The 18,888-nt window shown below is 33.7% G+C and overlaps 1 protein-coding gene across 1 annotated transcript in view; it reads right to left on the bottom strand.

Moving 5' to 3' along the window:
- The window catches only part of LOC127731090 (uncharacterized), a 117,839-nt gene that overhangs the window by 40,880 nt on the left and 58,071 nt on the right, over positions 1-18,888 (bottom strand). The window contains exons 43-60 of the mRNA XM_052239950.1: positions 16,170-16,287; positions 14,868-15,046; positions 13,584-13,743; positions 12,239-12,436; positions 11,622-11,861; positions 10,924-11,083; positions 8,943-9,184; positions 8,048-8,178; positions 6,474-6,627; positions 5,648-5,869; positions 5,340-5,433; positions 4,850-4,967; positions 4,357-4,505; positions 4,084-4,217; positions 3,635-3,907; positions 2,903-3,193; positions 1,417-1,565; positions 604-745 (exon numbers count right to left, since the gene is read on the bottom strand). Of these exons, the coding sequence (XP_052095910.1) occupies positions 604-745; positions 1,417-1,565; positions 2,903-3,193; positions 3,635-3,907; positions 4,084-4,217; positions 4,357-4,505; positions 4,850-4,967; positions 5,340-5,433; positions 5,648-5,869; positions 6,474-6,627; positions 8,048-8,178; positions 8,943-9,184; positions 10,924-11,083; positions 11,622-11,861; positions 12,239-12,436; positions 13,584-13,743; positions 14,868-15,046; positions 16,170-16,287 (3,154 nt within the window). The remainder of the gene's footprint in view (positions 1-603; positions 746-1,416; positions 1,566-2,902; positions 3,194-3,634; positions 3,908-4,083; positions 4,218-4,356; positions 4,506-4,849; positions 4,968-5,339; positions 5,434-5,647; positions 5,870-6,473; positions 6,628-8,047; positions 8,179-8,942; positions 9,185-10,923; positions 11,084-11,621; positions 11,862-12,238; positions 12,437-13,583; positions 13,744-14,867; positions 15,047-16,169; positions 16,288-18,888) is intronic.

Genomic DNA, 18,888 nt, shown 5'->3' with positions numbered 1-18,888 from the left:
TTCTTTCTCTTTGAAGCAGGAAAGAAAGCTATCTAGGTAAAGACTGACTGTATTACTCACAAGAAATACTATTCCTAAATTTCAGGGTTTTTTTTAACAATGCAATAGTTTTGATATTTTATCTACTTTTTAAAACGAATATGGATCTTCCATTCACAAAAGATATTAACTTAAAAGTACATAGTAATTGAAGGTACAAATCAAAATTGCAAGCTTATATGGGAGTTCCTAGATAGTAGCTGTTTCAAGGTGGAGGTTTAAAGAATATTTTTCTAGGCTTCAGGTATGGGTAAATGAGATAAAGGATGAAATCACGTTACTGGTGTGTGTAAAAAAGAACATACTATCTCAGAATTTCTGCATTATGAAATTGTGACTGTGAGTTTTTGAGCCAGCTTAAAAGGTTTCTACTATCTAACAGAAATAGTCATCTAAATTTGTTCAGATCTGACATAATGGTTTAAAAAGAATGTCAAGAAACTGAAAGTTAATTCCTAAAGTGACAGACAAAATTTACCATACTGTAATACACTGAATTAAACAACAATCAAAATCTGGAGGAAAACGTTTGATATAAGGTAGATGCAGAGAAGATTTACTCACCCATTACCCATATAAAATAGTTCTTAGCCAGTTGTAAGTTTAGAGGTTGTATCCTATAGAAAGTATTCTGGTTAATATTTGTTACAGGGTAGACATTAAACATTGCTGCCTTCTCTTCATCTGTTGCTTTACCACCATCAATCTACAATTATAAAATATATAATAGAAATCAAATATTTTTAGTATGATGTGATTTTTTGTCTTTCTTTTAACTTAACAGGCATCTTCATTAACCAAGTGTTATGATCTATCCTCCTCTTCTCCACCCTTGGTAGATTAAGACAGAATTTGTTTATACAGCACTGCATCATCTAGTGACAAATAAAAGTCACGCCCACTCTGACTTCATCATTCTTGACCAGTGACATGTTTACAAATTTTCAAGCAGAAACACCATATATACATTCCATTGTTTGCACCAGGAACATACCCAATAACTTTAAAAAGTTGATTCAGAACTTTAAAAGTGTTTAATGGACTGACAGAGGTAAACCAGTATAGTCCTCCTTTAATAGTAAGGATTTAAAAGCTTCCAAGGATTTTTAACGTGCTAGTTCACAAGGTAACAGTCCACAGGAAGACAAGTCACCTTACCCGACACATTATTCTTACTCCGAGCCAACCAGTCTTTGCTCTTACTCCTTAATGCTTCGTGCTTAGCGGAGAAGCAGCAAATACCAATTTTAAAGTCTTGATCCAGCTCGGGTTCGAAACCCAGGACCTACCGCACAGGAGGTGAACACGCTACTACGAGACCACTAAGGCATTTCAAATTTATTAGAATAAAACACTGAGTATCAAAAGAAAACTTACATATCGTTTACAGTCAGAACCAGTAAAATTTCTATAGTCAGACACAGCTACATAGTACATCAGTATGTCTAGTTTAGAGTAGAACCCTTCAAACTGTACATCAACATAGTTATCTGTATTGATATAGTCCTCTACATTGATCATCCCCACTGAAATATTATAAACACACAGTAATTATTACATATAATCATCCCCACTGAAATATAAACACACTGTAATTATTACATATGATCATCCCCACTGAAATACAAAACCCTGTAATTAGTACATATGATCATCCCCACTGAAATATAAACACACTGTAATTAGTACATATGATCATCCCCACTGAAATACAAACACACTGTAATTAGTACATATGATCATCCCCACTGAAATATAAACACACTGTAATTAGTACATATGATCATTCCCACTGAAATATAAACACACTGTAATTATTACATATGATCATCCCCACTGAAATATAAACACACTGTAATTATTACATATGATCATCCCCACTGAAATATAAACACCCTGTAATTATTACATATGATCATCCCCACTGAAATATAAACACACTGTAATTAGTACATATGATCATCCCCACTGAAATATAAACACACTGTAATTATTACATATGATCATCCCCACTGAAATATAAACACACTGTAATTAGTACATATGATCATTCCCACTGAAATATTATAAACACACTGTAATTATTACATATGATCTTCCCCACTGAAATACAAAAACACTGTAATAAGTACATATGATCATCCCCACTGAAATACAAATACCCTGTAATTAGTACATATGATCTTCCCCACTGAAATATGAACACACTGTAATTAGTACATAATGATCATCCCCACTGTGTGGCGGGGTTAAAAATGTTTTTGAGAGCTCAATATACCTGTTTTTAAAATATGTGATAAAAATCCATTTACTCTTAAGTCTTCAAAAACTTAAGAAAAATGTTGCTGAATGGTCTTAAATTAGGATTTAACGAAGAACTTGATAAGTCACTTGAGTGTGAAATGTTGATCAGATAGTGTGCTTTATAACTGAGGACAGTATTTGTGAAATATTGTTGATATATTCAATAGGTTTATTAAAAAATTATGCAAAAATCCAACAAATTCGCTCACAGCATGAAATGTAAATCTTTGTAGCACAAAAGTTTCTTCACAATATTGTTCTATTACTAGAAGACTATACCATCAAAATATCACTGATGCATTATAAAATTTTCTTTAAAATATAGCTAAATACAAAACCTTCCTCTTTTGGATGTATGTATGAACATGCATAATTCTTTTTTCTTGCTTGATGCAGACAATGCACCAAACAAAAATTTACTGTGGTATACAATGTAAAGCGAAATGTTAAACTAAAAGGATAACAGAGAAAACTGAATTGACCTATAAAACAAAATAAAATTTCTGATTCCATTTAGGAAGTAAGAATTCTTTTTGTATTTTTAGTAATCTGTACTCACCACTAACTCCACCATCATATCCAACACGAAATCCATTTGATGTGACCAGTGCAACAGAATATGATGCACTGTATGCTTTAACAGTAAAGTAATACATTCCCCTACTAGGAACCAGCTCTAGGTCGTAGAAGGTGACAGATGTATTTTTAGCCACATTAGTATATGGGACAATATTGTCTCTGGTTTTAGGGAACCTCCTGTCAGTACCTAATGCTACTTCATAATAGACTACACCTTGATTCTTATCTTGGTAATCAATGTTCTCTTGGTTCACATGGACTCCTGGGTTACCTGTTATAAAGCAAAATAAGCTGATCTGATAAAGAATTTTATGACTATGTTAAACTACCTTTATAACAGCTTTCTTAGGGGATACATTTTTGTTTTTGTCCAAGACCAATATCATTTGAAAAACTTAACTATTAAATATTCTGTCTAGAACAAAAACTCAATAAATGAAATTCACAAGTAGCATACACCTCAAACACTTGAGGGTAAGGGGTACATAATTATCCTGCTGATATATTATGAGAAGTATTCATTAAAAAAAAAATCATTGGAATTTGACGGTAAGAACATTTTTGCTGACAATTATTTTAAGGGTACTCTATAAAAGTCACTGTGTTGAACTAACAATGATTTACTATAAAAGAAAAGACAAAATACATTAAAAAATCTGAATATCTATGGACTATATCATAAAAATGTTTGAGTAAAATACCACAGACTTACCAGATATAACATCTACTTGTATTTGTGTGTTGACAGGTAAACCAAATCCATCCCAATTTGCTGACACCATAGCTTTAGATCTAAGGAAGTTCAGATCGTACCCATCAACATCCCCATCAAATACCTTACCAGGCATTAGTGGATCTTGTTTGATGGTCACACCATTAGATCTTATTATATAGGTATAGTCTAAAGCATTAGTCACTCTTAACAAGGAGTAATACAATTCTCCATTTAACATTTGTAATTCATCATTCATCCCAGAGGTCTTTACTGAAAGTGTAAAAGCACAGTATTACAAGGATGGACAGCTGGTCAACAATAACATTCCCCTAAATGAAATTTATTCTAATTCTGCTCAATTTTTACTCAAGTTTAGGTTAATCTTAAAATTTTATGTAAATATTAAAAACTTCTATTTTTACATAAATGTATATAAGAATACCTACTTCCCAAATCTAGCCATGTCATCACAACTTTCCCATCTAGCCTCTGTATCTGCCATTCATATTTAACAACAGGACATGGGTCACCTGACATATCCCATGCTGCTCTGTATGTGTCATAGCTTTCCTGGAAGTCCCTGTCAAATATAATAAATCATAGTTACCTAACTGTTCAATAAAAGTTTCCCCTTCTACTTATTTTATTATATCTTTTCATACATCGGATACATTATACAAAATGATATATTATGTATTACAAATAAATACTGTACTTACACATCTCCATGTGAGTTCTGCAGAACATCATATACTCCTATGTGTGACAATGGTGGCAGTCCTTGACTTATATATGACATGTAAACACCATTAGATGTACCCACACTAGATAATCCTGCTCCATTAGTCCCTCTTACTGACACATACATCTACAATATTGTCCAATGCATGATGATATAAAACTAAGAATCCAAATCCCTTAATCACCTTGACAACAGACGTGTTTGTTCTTATAAGAACTAACCCATATTTTTTTTTTTAATCAAACATGTTTAAAGTGATTGAAATTAATAATCATGGAAATAAAAAAAAAAATATAACAGTACACTGGTAGCAACCTGTAAATTTAAGTTTTGCTAAAGGACATTGGTGGCGATCTCTAAAAACACTTAGTTTTAAAAAATAATAGTTTTGCCAAAAAATAATGTATATGAACAGAGTAAGGAAAAAGGCATTTATCTTTTTGTATATTTGAAAACAAAATATTTCCAACCTTTTTGAGTCCATGTAAGTTGAGACCATTAATTGTATACTGTAATGTATCTACTGGTACCCTAATGAATGGCTTGATCTGTCCTCCACCAGGTGTTATACCAATGGCTACTTCATATCTATCAAATAAGTAAAACATATAAAACAACTATTAACAATATAGTAATTAAGGTTACTTGGAAGGAGCTTGTTGATGAGTTAACTTGTCCACTCACTCATCAACTGAATAATGCTACAATAGTCCTTAAAGAATGCAACTGAATACCTAATAGGGGTAATGTCCAGTAAGTACTTTAAACCTAATCAGAAAACTTCAGGAGTTGACAATATTGTCTATCACCAGTATAACATATTGCCATGTCACATGTCTTGGTTTGTTTCAGGTAGGTTACTTAATATAAGAACTTAAACTATTTTACAACTAGGCAGGTTCAGAGAACAGTTTGAATTTTTTAGTGAAATAGTAAGTGGGAGGTAAACTGCCAACTTACTGTGTAATTCCTGACTGTTCATCAGTAAATGGTTGCCATGCCAATGACACAGAGGTCAAGGATTCTGAACAAGTTGCGTCTAAAGCATCACATTCTGTAATGAAAAGAAATAGGATATATGGATATGAATTTGAAACGGTTTGATTGCACCCTCTCCCCCTCTCCCTTTCCAAACTTTTTTACTTGTAACAGAAAAAATGTTTAATACACAAAATCATCAATATTGTGCTACACACATAATCCTTTTAAAACCTTTTAAAGTAAACAAAAAGAGAAATACTATAATTCTTGACAACTGTCATACATACCTTGGTCAGTTGAACAAGTTCTGGAGTTCATTAAAACTGTGGCAGTATTATTACTGACATCCATTCTATAGGTTGTATGAAGGTCAATGACTTTACCATACTGTGGAGGGGTAGTGTCTATGGCTATAGGACCAGAGAACGCATATGACATAAGATGGACGGAGTTCACAGCAGTTACTGTTAAATAATAGGTTTGTCCATGAGTCATAAGGGAACCAGCATCTGTAATGTACAATGACAGAAATAACAGCCAATCAGATTGTCAATGAGTTATCAGCAAACTAATAATGGCATTATATAGAAAAGATTCTGATTTCTTAAATTCTGATTTGGGATTTAGAAGAGGATATAAATGTGCATTAAAAGGAAAATTTATATGCACAACTTGGTATGTCATCATATTTAATTCAAGTTTTATTACAGAAAGTTCACACAAACATTAAATAACACATAGATTTTTAAGACTGCAACTATTAGTTAACACAACAACTTGTAACGCATATGTAAAGACTGGTATGCACAACTATCTAGATCCAATCCAATCTAAACAGTTACGGTAAATTATTTGGTGTTATTCATATTTTGAAAAACAGGTGGGTTGGAAACTAACCTCTGAAGTCAGAGATATAATTTCAAACTTTAAACAATGCATTTTAAAATTAAAAACCAGATTACATATTTCTCAAGGCACTAGCCACTTTATAGTAGCTATTGTAAAAAGCTTTTGGTGTTTCCTGCTAGCAAAATACATGTAAAACTGAAGTTGTATACAAATCATTTTACTCTTATTTTTGTTTGTTTCAGGGATTTTAATAGTTATACTCACCATCAATGGAGTAGCTGGACGTGAATCCACTAACTTCTTTGTTTACAAATATATCAGTAAGTCCTTCTTCTGATCCAAGAGAGATAAGAAACCTTTGTATTGGACTTTCTCTGTCCTGAAATCCTGACCAGGAACATTTAACTGGTACCTTGGCCTGCAAGTTAAATATTAATTATTACAAGAAACTTCAAATTAATTCGAAGTAGAGATCATATTTTACTAAAATCAAAATTATATTGATTATCTGACAACATATTTCTTCTTTCATTCACAACAGTAACCAGATTTTAAAAATTTCCATATTTTACTGAATTTATATGAATTCTGAATTCCAGCAACATTTTAAAAAGTATTGAATATTCTAATTTTTTTAAAACAGTCTAAAATTTCTTAAATTATTCTGACTATTCTTAACTTCATGTCTTTACTGTCTTCACACTTTCTAAACATATACTCAATAGTCTCAATGGTGTATAAATTTGTCTGAACAGTCTTTTATAGCTTACTATGCTGTATGGGTTTTACTCATTGTTGAAGGCTGTACCATGACCTATAGTTGTTAGCTTCTATATCATTTGGTCTCTGGTGGAGAGTTGCCTCATTGGCACTCATACCACGTATTCTTATTTTTATATTAACACTATCTTAACTATCTTAAGACAATCCCTTAATTTGTCTCAACAGTCTTAACACTATCAAAACACATTCTTAATAGTCTTAATTTGTCTCAACAGTCATCCAAATATCGGTAGTCTTAATATTATCTAAACACATTCTCGAATAGTCTTAATGGTGTCAAAACTTGTCTCAACAGTCTTAACATTATTCTATTTTGTCTCAACACATTCTAAAAGTTTTAACAGTAGAGTTTGAAAAAACTAACTTCACACATCTCAATATTTTCCTTTATTTATACTTACATCTCCTTAATGATTACAAAAACTTGACTTCGATGGGGCTTTGTCTATACTTACACCAACATAATAAGGACATGTAACAACACCTTGACTTGGTGGGCTCGTGTCTATACTTACACCAACATATTTAGGACATATAACAACAACTTGACTTAGAGGAGTCGTGTCTATACTTACACCAACATATTTAGAACATGTAACAATGCCTTGACTTGGAGGAGTCGTGTCTATACTCACACCAACATATTTAGAACATGTAACAATGCCTTGACTTGGAGGAGTCGTGTCTATACTTACACCAACATATTTAGGACATGTAACAACGCCTTGACTTGGAGGAGTCGTGTCTATACTTACACCAACATATTTAGGACATGTAACAACGCCTTGACTTGGAGGAGTTGTGTCTATACTTACACCAACATATTTAGGACATGTTACAACATTTTGACTTGGAGGACTCGTGTCTATACTTACACCAACATATTTAGTACATGTAACAATGCCTTGACTTGGAGGAGTCGTGTCTATACTTACACCAACATATTTAGTACATGTAACAATGCCTTGACTTGGAGGAGTTGTGTCTATACTTACACCAACATATTTAGGACATGTAACAATGCCTTGACTTGGAGGAGTTGTGTCTATACTTACACCAACATATTTAGGACATGTAACAACGCCTTGACTTGGAGGAGTTGTGTCAATGATCACAGAACCAGATGTCATTTTGTTGATGGTGCCAGCCCTATTCTCTGCCCAGATTGATATTATGTTTGGTTTGCCTAAAAATACATTTTGATGAAAAATCAGATGCTTAATAATAATAATCTATATACAAAAAACAGTTTTCTGATTTGATGATTTATACTTTCTTCAAACAGTTGTTATTTTTTTTTTTAATCAATGTTTGGTTCAATTGACTTCAGTTTTTCATTTATTTCAATTAAATTGTGATGTCAACTTTTCCTGCTTTCTTCAGATTTAGATATTGTGATGTCACAAAAAAAGGAAACTATAGATATAAGAAGATGTGATATGAGTGCTAATGAGACAACTCTCCATCCAATCACAATTTGTAAAAGAAAACCATTATAGGTCAAAGTAGGGCCTTCAACAAGGAGCCTTGGCTCAAAACGAACAGCAAGCTATAAAGGGCCTCAAAAATTACTAGTGTAAAACCATTCAAACGGGAAAACCAACGGTCTAATCTATATAAAAAATGAGAAACAAGAAATACTTATGATCCACATCAACTAACGACAACCACTGAACATCAGGTTCCTGTGTTTTCACTCGATATCTTGTTGGGTACAACATTTCTCTGCTCTCAAATGTTTTTAAATAAGAATTTAAATATTTAAAAAGCGTCGTCATCAGAATGAATTTAATACCAAACAATAGTTTATTCATCTACTTTATCAAGTCAGATGATAATTGTTTACAAATAGTATAACCCTAAAGTTTAGAACAAACAAGGGACACCAAGTGGTGGTAAAGGCTTATTGTGGACTTTATGGCAGATGTGGTAACAATAAAAGAATATTACCTGTAGTATCTGGTATTATGGATGCTAATGGTAATACGCTGTGAAGGCCAGATGACACCTCTACCTCAGTAATAGGTGAAACATCCTCAGCAAAGGGATAGGTTCCAACAGCATACCAGGCTCTCCTGATACTACTCTCTGTATCATTGTAATGCCACGAGGCAAACAAAGTGTCTGCAGATTTCTCATACAAGGTAGATCCTGCTCCAATATCAGCATCAGTGGAACTTTTGTCTGTTAATCTGTACAGTAAACATTCATCTTACAAAAAAAATCATCTCAAAACTTTTTTGTAATTAAAGGTATTCAGAAAATAACAGATGTAATAATAATAATATAAATGCCTTAATAATAAACATACTGTGTGTCCTTCAATCTTTTATAAAAAGTTTATCTTTTTTTCATACTTAAGAGAGATATTTAAACATATGAGGTTTTTGAATATCAATTAGTTGTGTCAACTCAAATGCAAACAAGAATGTGTCCATAGTACACGGATGCCCCACTCGCACTATCATTTTCTATGTTCAGTGGACCGTGAAATTGGGGTCAAAACTCTAATTTGGCATTAAAATTAGAAAGATCATATCATAGGGAACATGTGTACTAAGTTTCAAGTTGATTGGACTTCAACTTAATCAAAAACTACCTTGACCAAAAACTTTAACCTGACAGATGGACAAATGGACCGACGAACAAACAGACGCACAGACCGAAAAACATAATGCCCCAAGGTGGGGCATAAAAATATACATTCCTCATACATAAAACTAATCATATGCTTTGTCAGATCTGACATGTTTGCCAAGAAATGTATCTACAGTAAAACCATCCGACACATAACATGTTCTACATTAATAATTTACCTGTCAAGCGAGATGATAGGAGGTGATGTATCTACAGTAAAACCATCTGACACATAACATGTTCTACATAAAATAATTTACCTGTCCAGCGAGATGATAGGAGGTGATGTATCTACAGTAAAACCATCTGACACATAACATGTTCTACATAAATAATTTACCTGTCCAGCGAGATGATAGGAGGTGATGTATCTACAGTAAAACCATCTGACACATAACATGTTCTACATAAATAATTTACCTGTCAAGCGAGATGATAGGAGGTGATGTATCTACAGTAAAACCATTCAACACATAACATGTTCTACATAAATAATTTACCTGTCCAGCGAGATGATAGGAGGTGATGTATCTACAGTAAAACCATCTGACACATAACATGTTCTACATAAATAATTTACCTGTCAAGCGAGATGATAGGAGGTGATGTATCTACAGTAAAACCATCTGACACATAACATGTTCTACATAAATAATTTACCTGTCCAGCGAGATGATAGGTGATGTATCTACAGTAAAACCATCCGACACATAACATGTTCTACATAAATAATTTACCTGTCAAGTGAGATGATAGGAGGTGATGTATCTACAGTAAAACCATCCGACACATAACATGTTCTACATAAATAATTTACCTGTCCAGCGAAATGATAGGAGGTGATGTATCTACAGTAAAACCATCTGACACATAACATGTTCTACATAAATAATTTACCTGTCCAGCGAGATGATAGGAGGTGATGTATCTACAGTAAAACCATCCGACACATAACATGTTCTACATAAATAATTTACCTGTCAAGTGAGATGATAGGAGGTGATGTATCTACAGTAAAACCATCCGACACATAACATGTTCTACATAAATAATTTACCTGTCCAGCGAGATGATAGGAGGTGATGTATCTACAGTAAAACCATCTGACACATAACATGTTCTACATAAACAATTTACCTGTCCAGCGAGATGATAGGAGGTGATGTATCTACAGTAAAACCATCTGACACATAACATGTTCTACATAAATAATTTACCTGTCAAGCGAGATGATAGGTGATGTATCTACAGTAAAACCATCTGACACATAACATGTTCTACATAAATAATTTACCTGTCCAGCGAGATGATAGGAGGTGATGTATCTACAGTAAAACCATCTGACACTGATTCCAGAACACTGCCAACATTAGTAATAGCTCTCACAGTGGAATAGTAAGTAACACCAGCCTTCAGGTCTAGATTAGCTTGGGCATACCCTGAACTTGTTATACCTGTTAAAAAATATTAATTTCTAATTTGATCTTGTCCAATCACTTAGAATATAGTGTCATTATATGAGATGAAATTAATGGTTACTGTATCAACCCCATCAGAAAATATTACAGTAATGTGAATCACAATTATTTGTTCAAATCACAAGAATGATGCATATATTATAAGATCACAGGAAAAGGTTTTAAGAAATGAAATCAAAGTTTAAATATAATATACGAGATAATAAGACAGGATTTCAGAACTGTGTGGCTAATTGTTATCATATGAATAAAATTCTGCCTAGTTTGATAATCAGCACTGATCAACTATTTTTACAGGAGTGATGTCCCTTAGAATAAGAAACTATAACATTGTTAGCAGTCCTGGTCCAAGACCTTGCTAATATAAACTTTTGATATAAATTTAGGTGTGTGAGTGCTTTCAATGCAAAGCTCAATAAATTTACATAATTACATAAAGTTACGGTATCAAAAACATGATGTCTTCCCCTCCTGGTGTGGTTCCTACAGCCAATTTATACAAAGATAGACTTACCATTTCCTTTGACACTGACTTCCTCACTGTGAATAAGGCCATACGGTATAAAGGACATGACATCCTCCCCTCCTGGTGTGGTTCCTACAGCCCATTTATACTCCATAACACCATGTAAATGGCTCTCAAACCCATCAAACTGTACACTGACAATGGTAGGGTGTAGCTGATAATCTGTATCATCATCAAGGATCAGTATGGCAGGGTTATCTGTTCCCTCAGCTCCATCAATCACAATTCCTGTACATACAAATATAACAAGTCATTTTTCTACTCCGTAATGCACACATATTAAAATTTAAAAAAAAGAAATTATAATCAGATTAATTATTTGTTCCCCCAACTAAAATCATTTTCAAGTATCAAAATAGTATTGTATATCCCCCCCCCCCCCCCCCCATTCTTCTTTTTCTGATTATATCAAAAAGAACCAGTATTTTGATCAGTGAAAACCTTCATCCATATTTCAACAGGATTCCTAAAATATGAGGGTCAATCCATGCGGCAAAAGAGTCATTATGGAGGTAACAACTGATGCACTAAGGAATCAAAAACATTATACACTACACAATTTTGTAGTCTGGATTACAATAGTTATCTCTTCTATAAAGTCTTACCTGGTTTGTCTTCATTTACTACAACAATAGGAGTGGATGTTACGACAGAACTCTCTTGTCCTGCTCCATTATCTCCCACTAGGCTGACATAATATACTGGAGACTTTGTCACAATATCTGTCAGAGGCAGGGACAGACCAGGAATGTAAACATCAGTCTCAGATTTATATGGAGTCCAGTCCATAATGTCACTGCCACCTACAAATTGTTAATAGGATTCATAAAAGTATTGTTCGAAAAACAAATAAGGTTTTGAAAATAAATGATATTTGTTTATCGTGATTGTAATTTAATTCAAAATTCAGAACTCATATACCGAATAAAGGCTTGTATAGTCCACAGTTTTATTCTCCAAAATTGAACCTGTCAGACAGGGGTGCGGACTATAGAGATGATAAGCAAGAAATAAGAGAAAAAAATCGATTTCGAGAGGTGGTTAGTTTACTTTCCGCCATGTTTGTTATTGATATTATAGAGGGCGCTCTTATCACTTTCAAAACTAATCATTTTACCTAATCCATATTAATATGTAATTTTTATTCTATATCAAAGATATACTAGTAAATTTAAAAATTAAATGCATCACTACAAATTTCTTGTTTCTTTTCACTGCATTGTTTTGCATTGCAACAGAGAACTAGCTCACGATGTATAAACTACAAAACGTAATCGGTTATTCGTTCTGTTTTGGTGTTTCATACTGACGCATGTGTTTTGTTTTAGCTTAAGATCCTTCAAACATTAATGTGATAGATATATTAAACATTGCTTTACACAAGGATGGAACTGTTTTACTTTCAAAGTTGTATTCTAGTGATATATATTAAGTACGTATTTTTCCGTACACTCTCACCGTATTTATTTTCATTTACACATGCTATTCGAACTTCTGGTTTAAACATACAAGAGTTTCTAGATTGTTCTTTTATTTTGTGATGTTGACTTTTTTAACACTTGTGAAATGTTCTAGAATCATTTACAAGCATTTTAAAATTCTATTTGATGATGGTTTTTCCATGAAAATACAGCAAACAACCACGCACGATTTGAAATTACCCGAGGTTTCGTTAGACATTTTCTAACAGTTACAAAAAGTTTTTTTACCTGAAATTACGTGATGAGAAGGGGTGACATTGTAACAGTGTAAACTATACGTACAAGCCCGATTACAGTGATAAACTGTGAATTTCCTGGATATAAATAAATGTTCAACAAAGTGCAAATTTTCTATATGTTTGTTAGCAAAATTTAGCAAAACTATTGGGTTACTGTCTCATTGATGTTACTCATATTTCCTTCACAATTTATGTTTGTATCCTCTCCTACCTCATATAGTTATTCATACCTTTTTTAGTCCCTACTGCTACTCTGTAGCCTACAATTCCTGACTGATGATCATCGGCATCCCAAGCTACTTTGATCCCTGATGTATCAGCTTGCCACACAAATCCATCTACTTTCTTCTCCATTCCAGATGCTAGGGTCCCAACATGTAACCAATGGATCTACAGCAAAAAAATGAATCAAACTTTCAAATGCCTGTGTTGTGCAAAATGTTTCTTGAACAATGGAGAGTGGTCCATACTGAACAATTAAATATACAGAAATATAAAATGGAAAATTGGAGAGAAAAAATCCTTTAAAGAACTCCATACTGGAAGGTGAACAACATCAACAGATTTGCAAACTATCTTTGAAGTTCAGAAGAATTTGGTTTAAAACAAAAATTGTTTCAGAATTTAACTGAGAAATGTCCAAGTTCCAAAGTTTGAAAAAATGGAAAAATTCCTAAAATAATTCCATATAAAAGTAGGTGCACAATTGTAATATATATGTAATCTTTTAGTTAAGTGTCAAGGGTCTAGGTTAATAATGGTTACACAAAATTGAACACATCTTTCGTAACTTTGCTGGAAAACAGACCAGTTTTGAGTTCTCTTTTATGAATGAGTTACACTGGTTGACACCCAAGGTCAATAGATGTAAATGATATCATTTATCAATCAGCTGTTACTGTGACGTAACAACATAGATATTATGACATCGGAAATGTATGGGTAAATGCACATATTTGAAAGTAGTCTATTACTTATAAATTAGTTCTCAAGTTCGAAAAATTGGAAAGCAATTCTTGTGAAGTTTCTGGGATCTGAGTTGAAATCTGTAGGAGTAATTAATCACACAAAACTGATGTCTTTTTTGTAACTTTCGTTATTTTCCATACTTTATCTAACCCAAAAAACAAGATGTTTCTCCATCTTTAACAGTCAGATAAAGCTCCATACAATTGATTTTTTGTTACATTATTACCAAAGACATTTTGTTTGATTACAAAACTCACCTTTATAATCATAAAATGTCCAAATAATCAATAAGCACATCTAAAAAATGTTCTGTCAACCATCATCAAAAATTTAAATTAAATAGTTTGCAACACTTTAAAATAAGTTCACTCAGAAAACTTTTCCACTACTTAATGGATACATTAACAATGTTTTACCTCCCATCAATTCTGATATTATGTGAACTTTGACATAAGAGTAATGATCAAAGACTTATAGTGTGACATTTTACATAAAATTCCTGCTGAAGGAAAAATAGATCTGCCATATAACATAAATATATTTACAATAGGTGGTGTGGTGTCTACAATCACACCATCTGTCTCAAATGCTGCAACAAAACCTGCTTTATTAACAGCTCCTACTCTCGTACTGTAAAGCGCCCCCTGGTGTAATGTTAGTCCTGTTTGTGTGTAACTTGTCCTAGTGATATTATAACCAATATCCATCCAGTCACCATGTATATCTAAAATTAGAAAATTATGTATGGTTTAAATGACAGATTCTGGTCAAACATTGCTTGTTTATACAATAGGAAGTGCCAAACATATCTGACATTTTAGACTTTCGGACTTTCAGAAATCGTGAATATTTGCCATGCCTTGACAAGATGATGTCATTGAAATCATAAAGGAGATTTTTCAGCTATTTAGCAAATTACAGAAAAAGTTTGGCTTCAGTTACAAAGAATGCATGAAAAGCCCAAAACTGTTTTGGTTGTCAGTTGCAGTCTATGGTATTTCTCAGCATTTCCAAGTAAAAAATTTACAATATTGCATGATTTCGCCATTTTGCATAGCAGTAGTAGTATAACCAATAAAAATGGTATATTTTTAACCAAACCTACAGTATTTTATTAGGATACAAAGATGCAACATTTGATCCCATATATAATAGATGGTTTGAAATACATTAGATATAATGGCAAACATTCAGGTATTGTCTATACCATGATCCCATTTCTAAACAGCAATGAGTCTACAAAAGTTATGAGAGAGTTTAACAAAAATAACTGAAGATCTGCTTACATCTCAAATGTGCTCAGTGGAAATTAATACACATTAGAAACAATACAAACTACTGAACAAAAGACTATCACAATGACAGCAAACTAGGATTCATTACATTCAATAGAAAATTAAAGCAATGGTGGATCAGAACTCCTGTACAGCAAAAGTGAAAATCAACTTGACCTCAATTTTGTCGTTAGAAACAACATATTAAAATTTGAAAAGCATTGGTTGAACAGTTCTTAACTCAAATTTTACCCCAATTTTGTCATCAGTTACAACATATTAAAATCAGAAAAGCATTATTAAAACAGTTTTCAAGTTATAGCAGGGAAACAACTTGAGCCATCTGCAAACCTACCCGTACAATCCTAATTTATTAACCTACCCGTACAATCCTAATTTATTAACCTACCCATACAATCCTAATTTATTAACAAGATTTGCCTCAGAAAAACCCTGTAAAAATTAAACTGAATAATTTAGTATAACTGTTACCTCCGATTCATCTTACATGCAGTTTCTAGAAAATGGAAACTCTAAAATATACACTTTAATGGAAATAAAATGTCTTCTCACCTGGTAGAATTTGTGACCTGATTCCATCTCGAAGTTGATAAATTTGTATCTTAAAATGATCTAATCCAGATTCTTCATCTATGAATTGGAAAGCACTGGATATGGAGGAAACACTAGACTACAAAAATTAACACATGTTTTATATATAAATTCAGTCTTAGCTTATATTTAAAAATATACATGTTAAAATAATGTTTAAAAAAAAAACAATGACACACCTATGACTTAAAATTAATTTACTATTGCAAAAGAACTTTTTTGAATGTAGTATATATCACTCATTTGGCCATTACATACTTATCTAACTATTCAGCTAAAACTTATTCTTTTAAAATAATAAATTAGAAACAGTTTGAACAAATAAAATACCTGCCAAATTCAAAGTACAGGTTACAAGTATGGTAAATCAAACCAAAGGAAAATATTGCGATAAGTTAACACCTCAGTTGATAACTCTCTGGCAGGTTTGACATCACACTTACATTAGTTAATAATCAGCTCTAAATTGAACACATCAAATTTACTTGGTAAGATAGGTCCTGATGTAACATACTGCCATCTCCCAGACTGAGTAATACAGGTGGTGTCAGATCAACAACACATTACATTTACCTGGTAAGTTAGGTCCTGATGTAGCATACTGCCATCTCCCAGACTGAGTAATACAGGTGGTGTCAGATCAACAACACATTACATTTACCTGGTAAGTTTGGTCCTGATGTAGCATACTGCCATCTCCCAGACTGAGTAATACAGGTGGTGTCAGATCAACAACACATTACATTTACCTGGTAAGTTTGGTCCTGATGTAGCATACTGCCATCTCCCAGACTGAGTAATACAGGTGGTGTCAGATCAACAACACATTAAATTTACCTGGTAAGTTTGGTCCTGATGTAGCATACTGCCATCTCCCAGACTGAGTAATACAGATGGTGTCAGATCAACAACACATTAAATTTACCTGGTAAGTTAGGTCCTAATGTAACATACTGCCATCTCCCAGACTGAGTAATACAGGTGGTGTCAGATCAACAACACATTAAATTTACCTGGTAAGTTAGGTCCTGATGTAACATACTGCCATCTCCCAGACTGAGTAATACAGGTGGTGTCAGATCAACAACACATTACATTTACCTGGTAAGTTTGGTCCTGATGTAGCATACTGCCATCTCCCAGACTGAGTAATATAGGTGGTGTCAGATCAACAACACATTAAATTTACCTGGTAAGTTTGGTCCTGATGTAACATACTGCCATCTCCGAGACTGAGTAATACAGGTGGTGTCAGATCAACAACACATTAAATTTACCTGGTAAGTTAGGTCCTAATGTAGCATACTGCCATCTCCCAGACTGAGTAATACAGGTGGTGTCAGATCAACAACACATTACATTTACCTGGTAAGTTTGGTCCTGATGTAACATACTGCCATCTCCCAGACTGAGTAATACAGGTGGTGTCAGATCAACAACACATTACATTTACCTGGTAAGTTTGGTCCTGATGTAACATACTGCCATCTCCCAGACTGAGTAATACAGGTGGTGTCAGATCAACAACACATTAAATTTACCTGGTAAGTTTGGTCCTGATGTAACATACTGCCATCTCCCAGACTGAGTAATACAGGTGGTGTCAGATCAACAACACATTAAATTTACCTGGTAAGTTTGGTCCTGATGTAACATACTGCCATCTCCCAGACTGAGTAATACAGGTGGTGTCAGATCAACAACACATTAAATTTACCTGGTAAGTTTGGTCCTGATGTAGCATACTGCCATCTCCCAGACTGAGTAATACAGGTGGTGTCAGATCAACAACACATTAAATTTACCTGGTAAGTTTGGTCCTGATGTAGCATACTGCCATCTCCCAGACTGAGTAATACAGATGGTGTCAGATCAACAACACATTAAATTTACCTGGAAAGTTAGGTCCTGATGTAGCATATTGCCATCTCCAAGACTGAGTAATACAGGTGGTGTCAGATCAACAACACATTACATTTACCTGGTTAGTTTGGTACTGATGTAGCATACTGCCATCTCCCAGACTGAGTAATACAGGTGGTGTCAGATCAACAACACATTAAATTTACCTGGTAAGTTTGGTCCTGATGTAGCATACTGCCATCTCCCAGACTGAGTAATACAGGTGGTGTCAGATCAACAACACATTAAATTTACCTGGTAAGTTTGGTCCTGATGTAGCATACTGCCATCTCCCAGACTGAGTAATACAGATGGTGTCAGATCAACAACACATTAAATTTACCTGGAAAGTTAGGTCCTGATGTAGCATATTGCCATCTCCAAGACTGAGTAATACAGGTGGTGTCAGATCAACAACACATTACATTTACCTGGTTAGTTTGGTACTGATGTAGCATACTGCCATCTCCCAGACTGAGTAATACAGGTGGTGTCAGATCAACAACACATTAAATTTACCTGGTAAGTTAGGTCCTGAAGTAGCATACTGCCATCTCCCAGACTGAGTAATACAGGTGGTGTCAGATCAACAACACATTACATTTACCTGGTAAGTTTGGTCCTGATGTAACATACTGCCATCTCCCAGACTGAGTAATACAGGTGGTGTCAGATCAACAACACATTACATTTACCTGGTAAGTTTGGTCCTGATGTAACATACTGCCATCTCCCAGACTGAGTAATACAGGTGGTGTCAGATCAACAACACATTACA

This window comes from Mytilus californianus, unplaced genomic scaffold (assembly GCF_021869535.1).
Source record: "Mytilus californianus isolate M0D057914Y unplaced genomic scaffold, xbMytCali1.0.p SCAF_2, whole genome shotgun sequence".
Taxonomy (NCBI): domain Eukaryota; kingdom Metazoa; phylum Mollusca; class Bivalvia; order Mytilida; family Mytilidae; genus Mytilus; species Mytilus californianus.
This window is presented reverse-complemented; position numbering and strand designations above follow the sequence as displayed.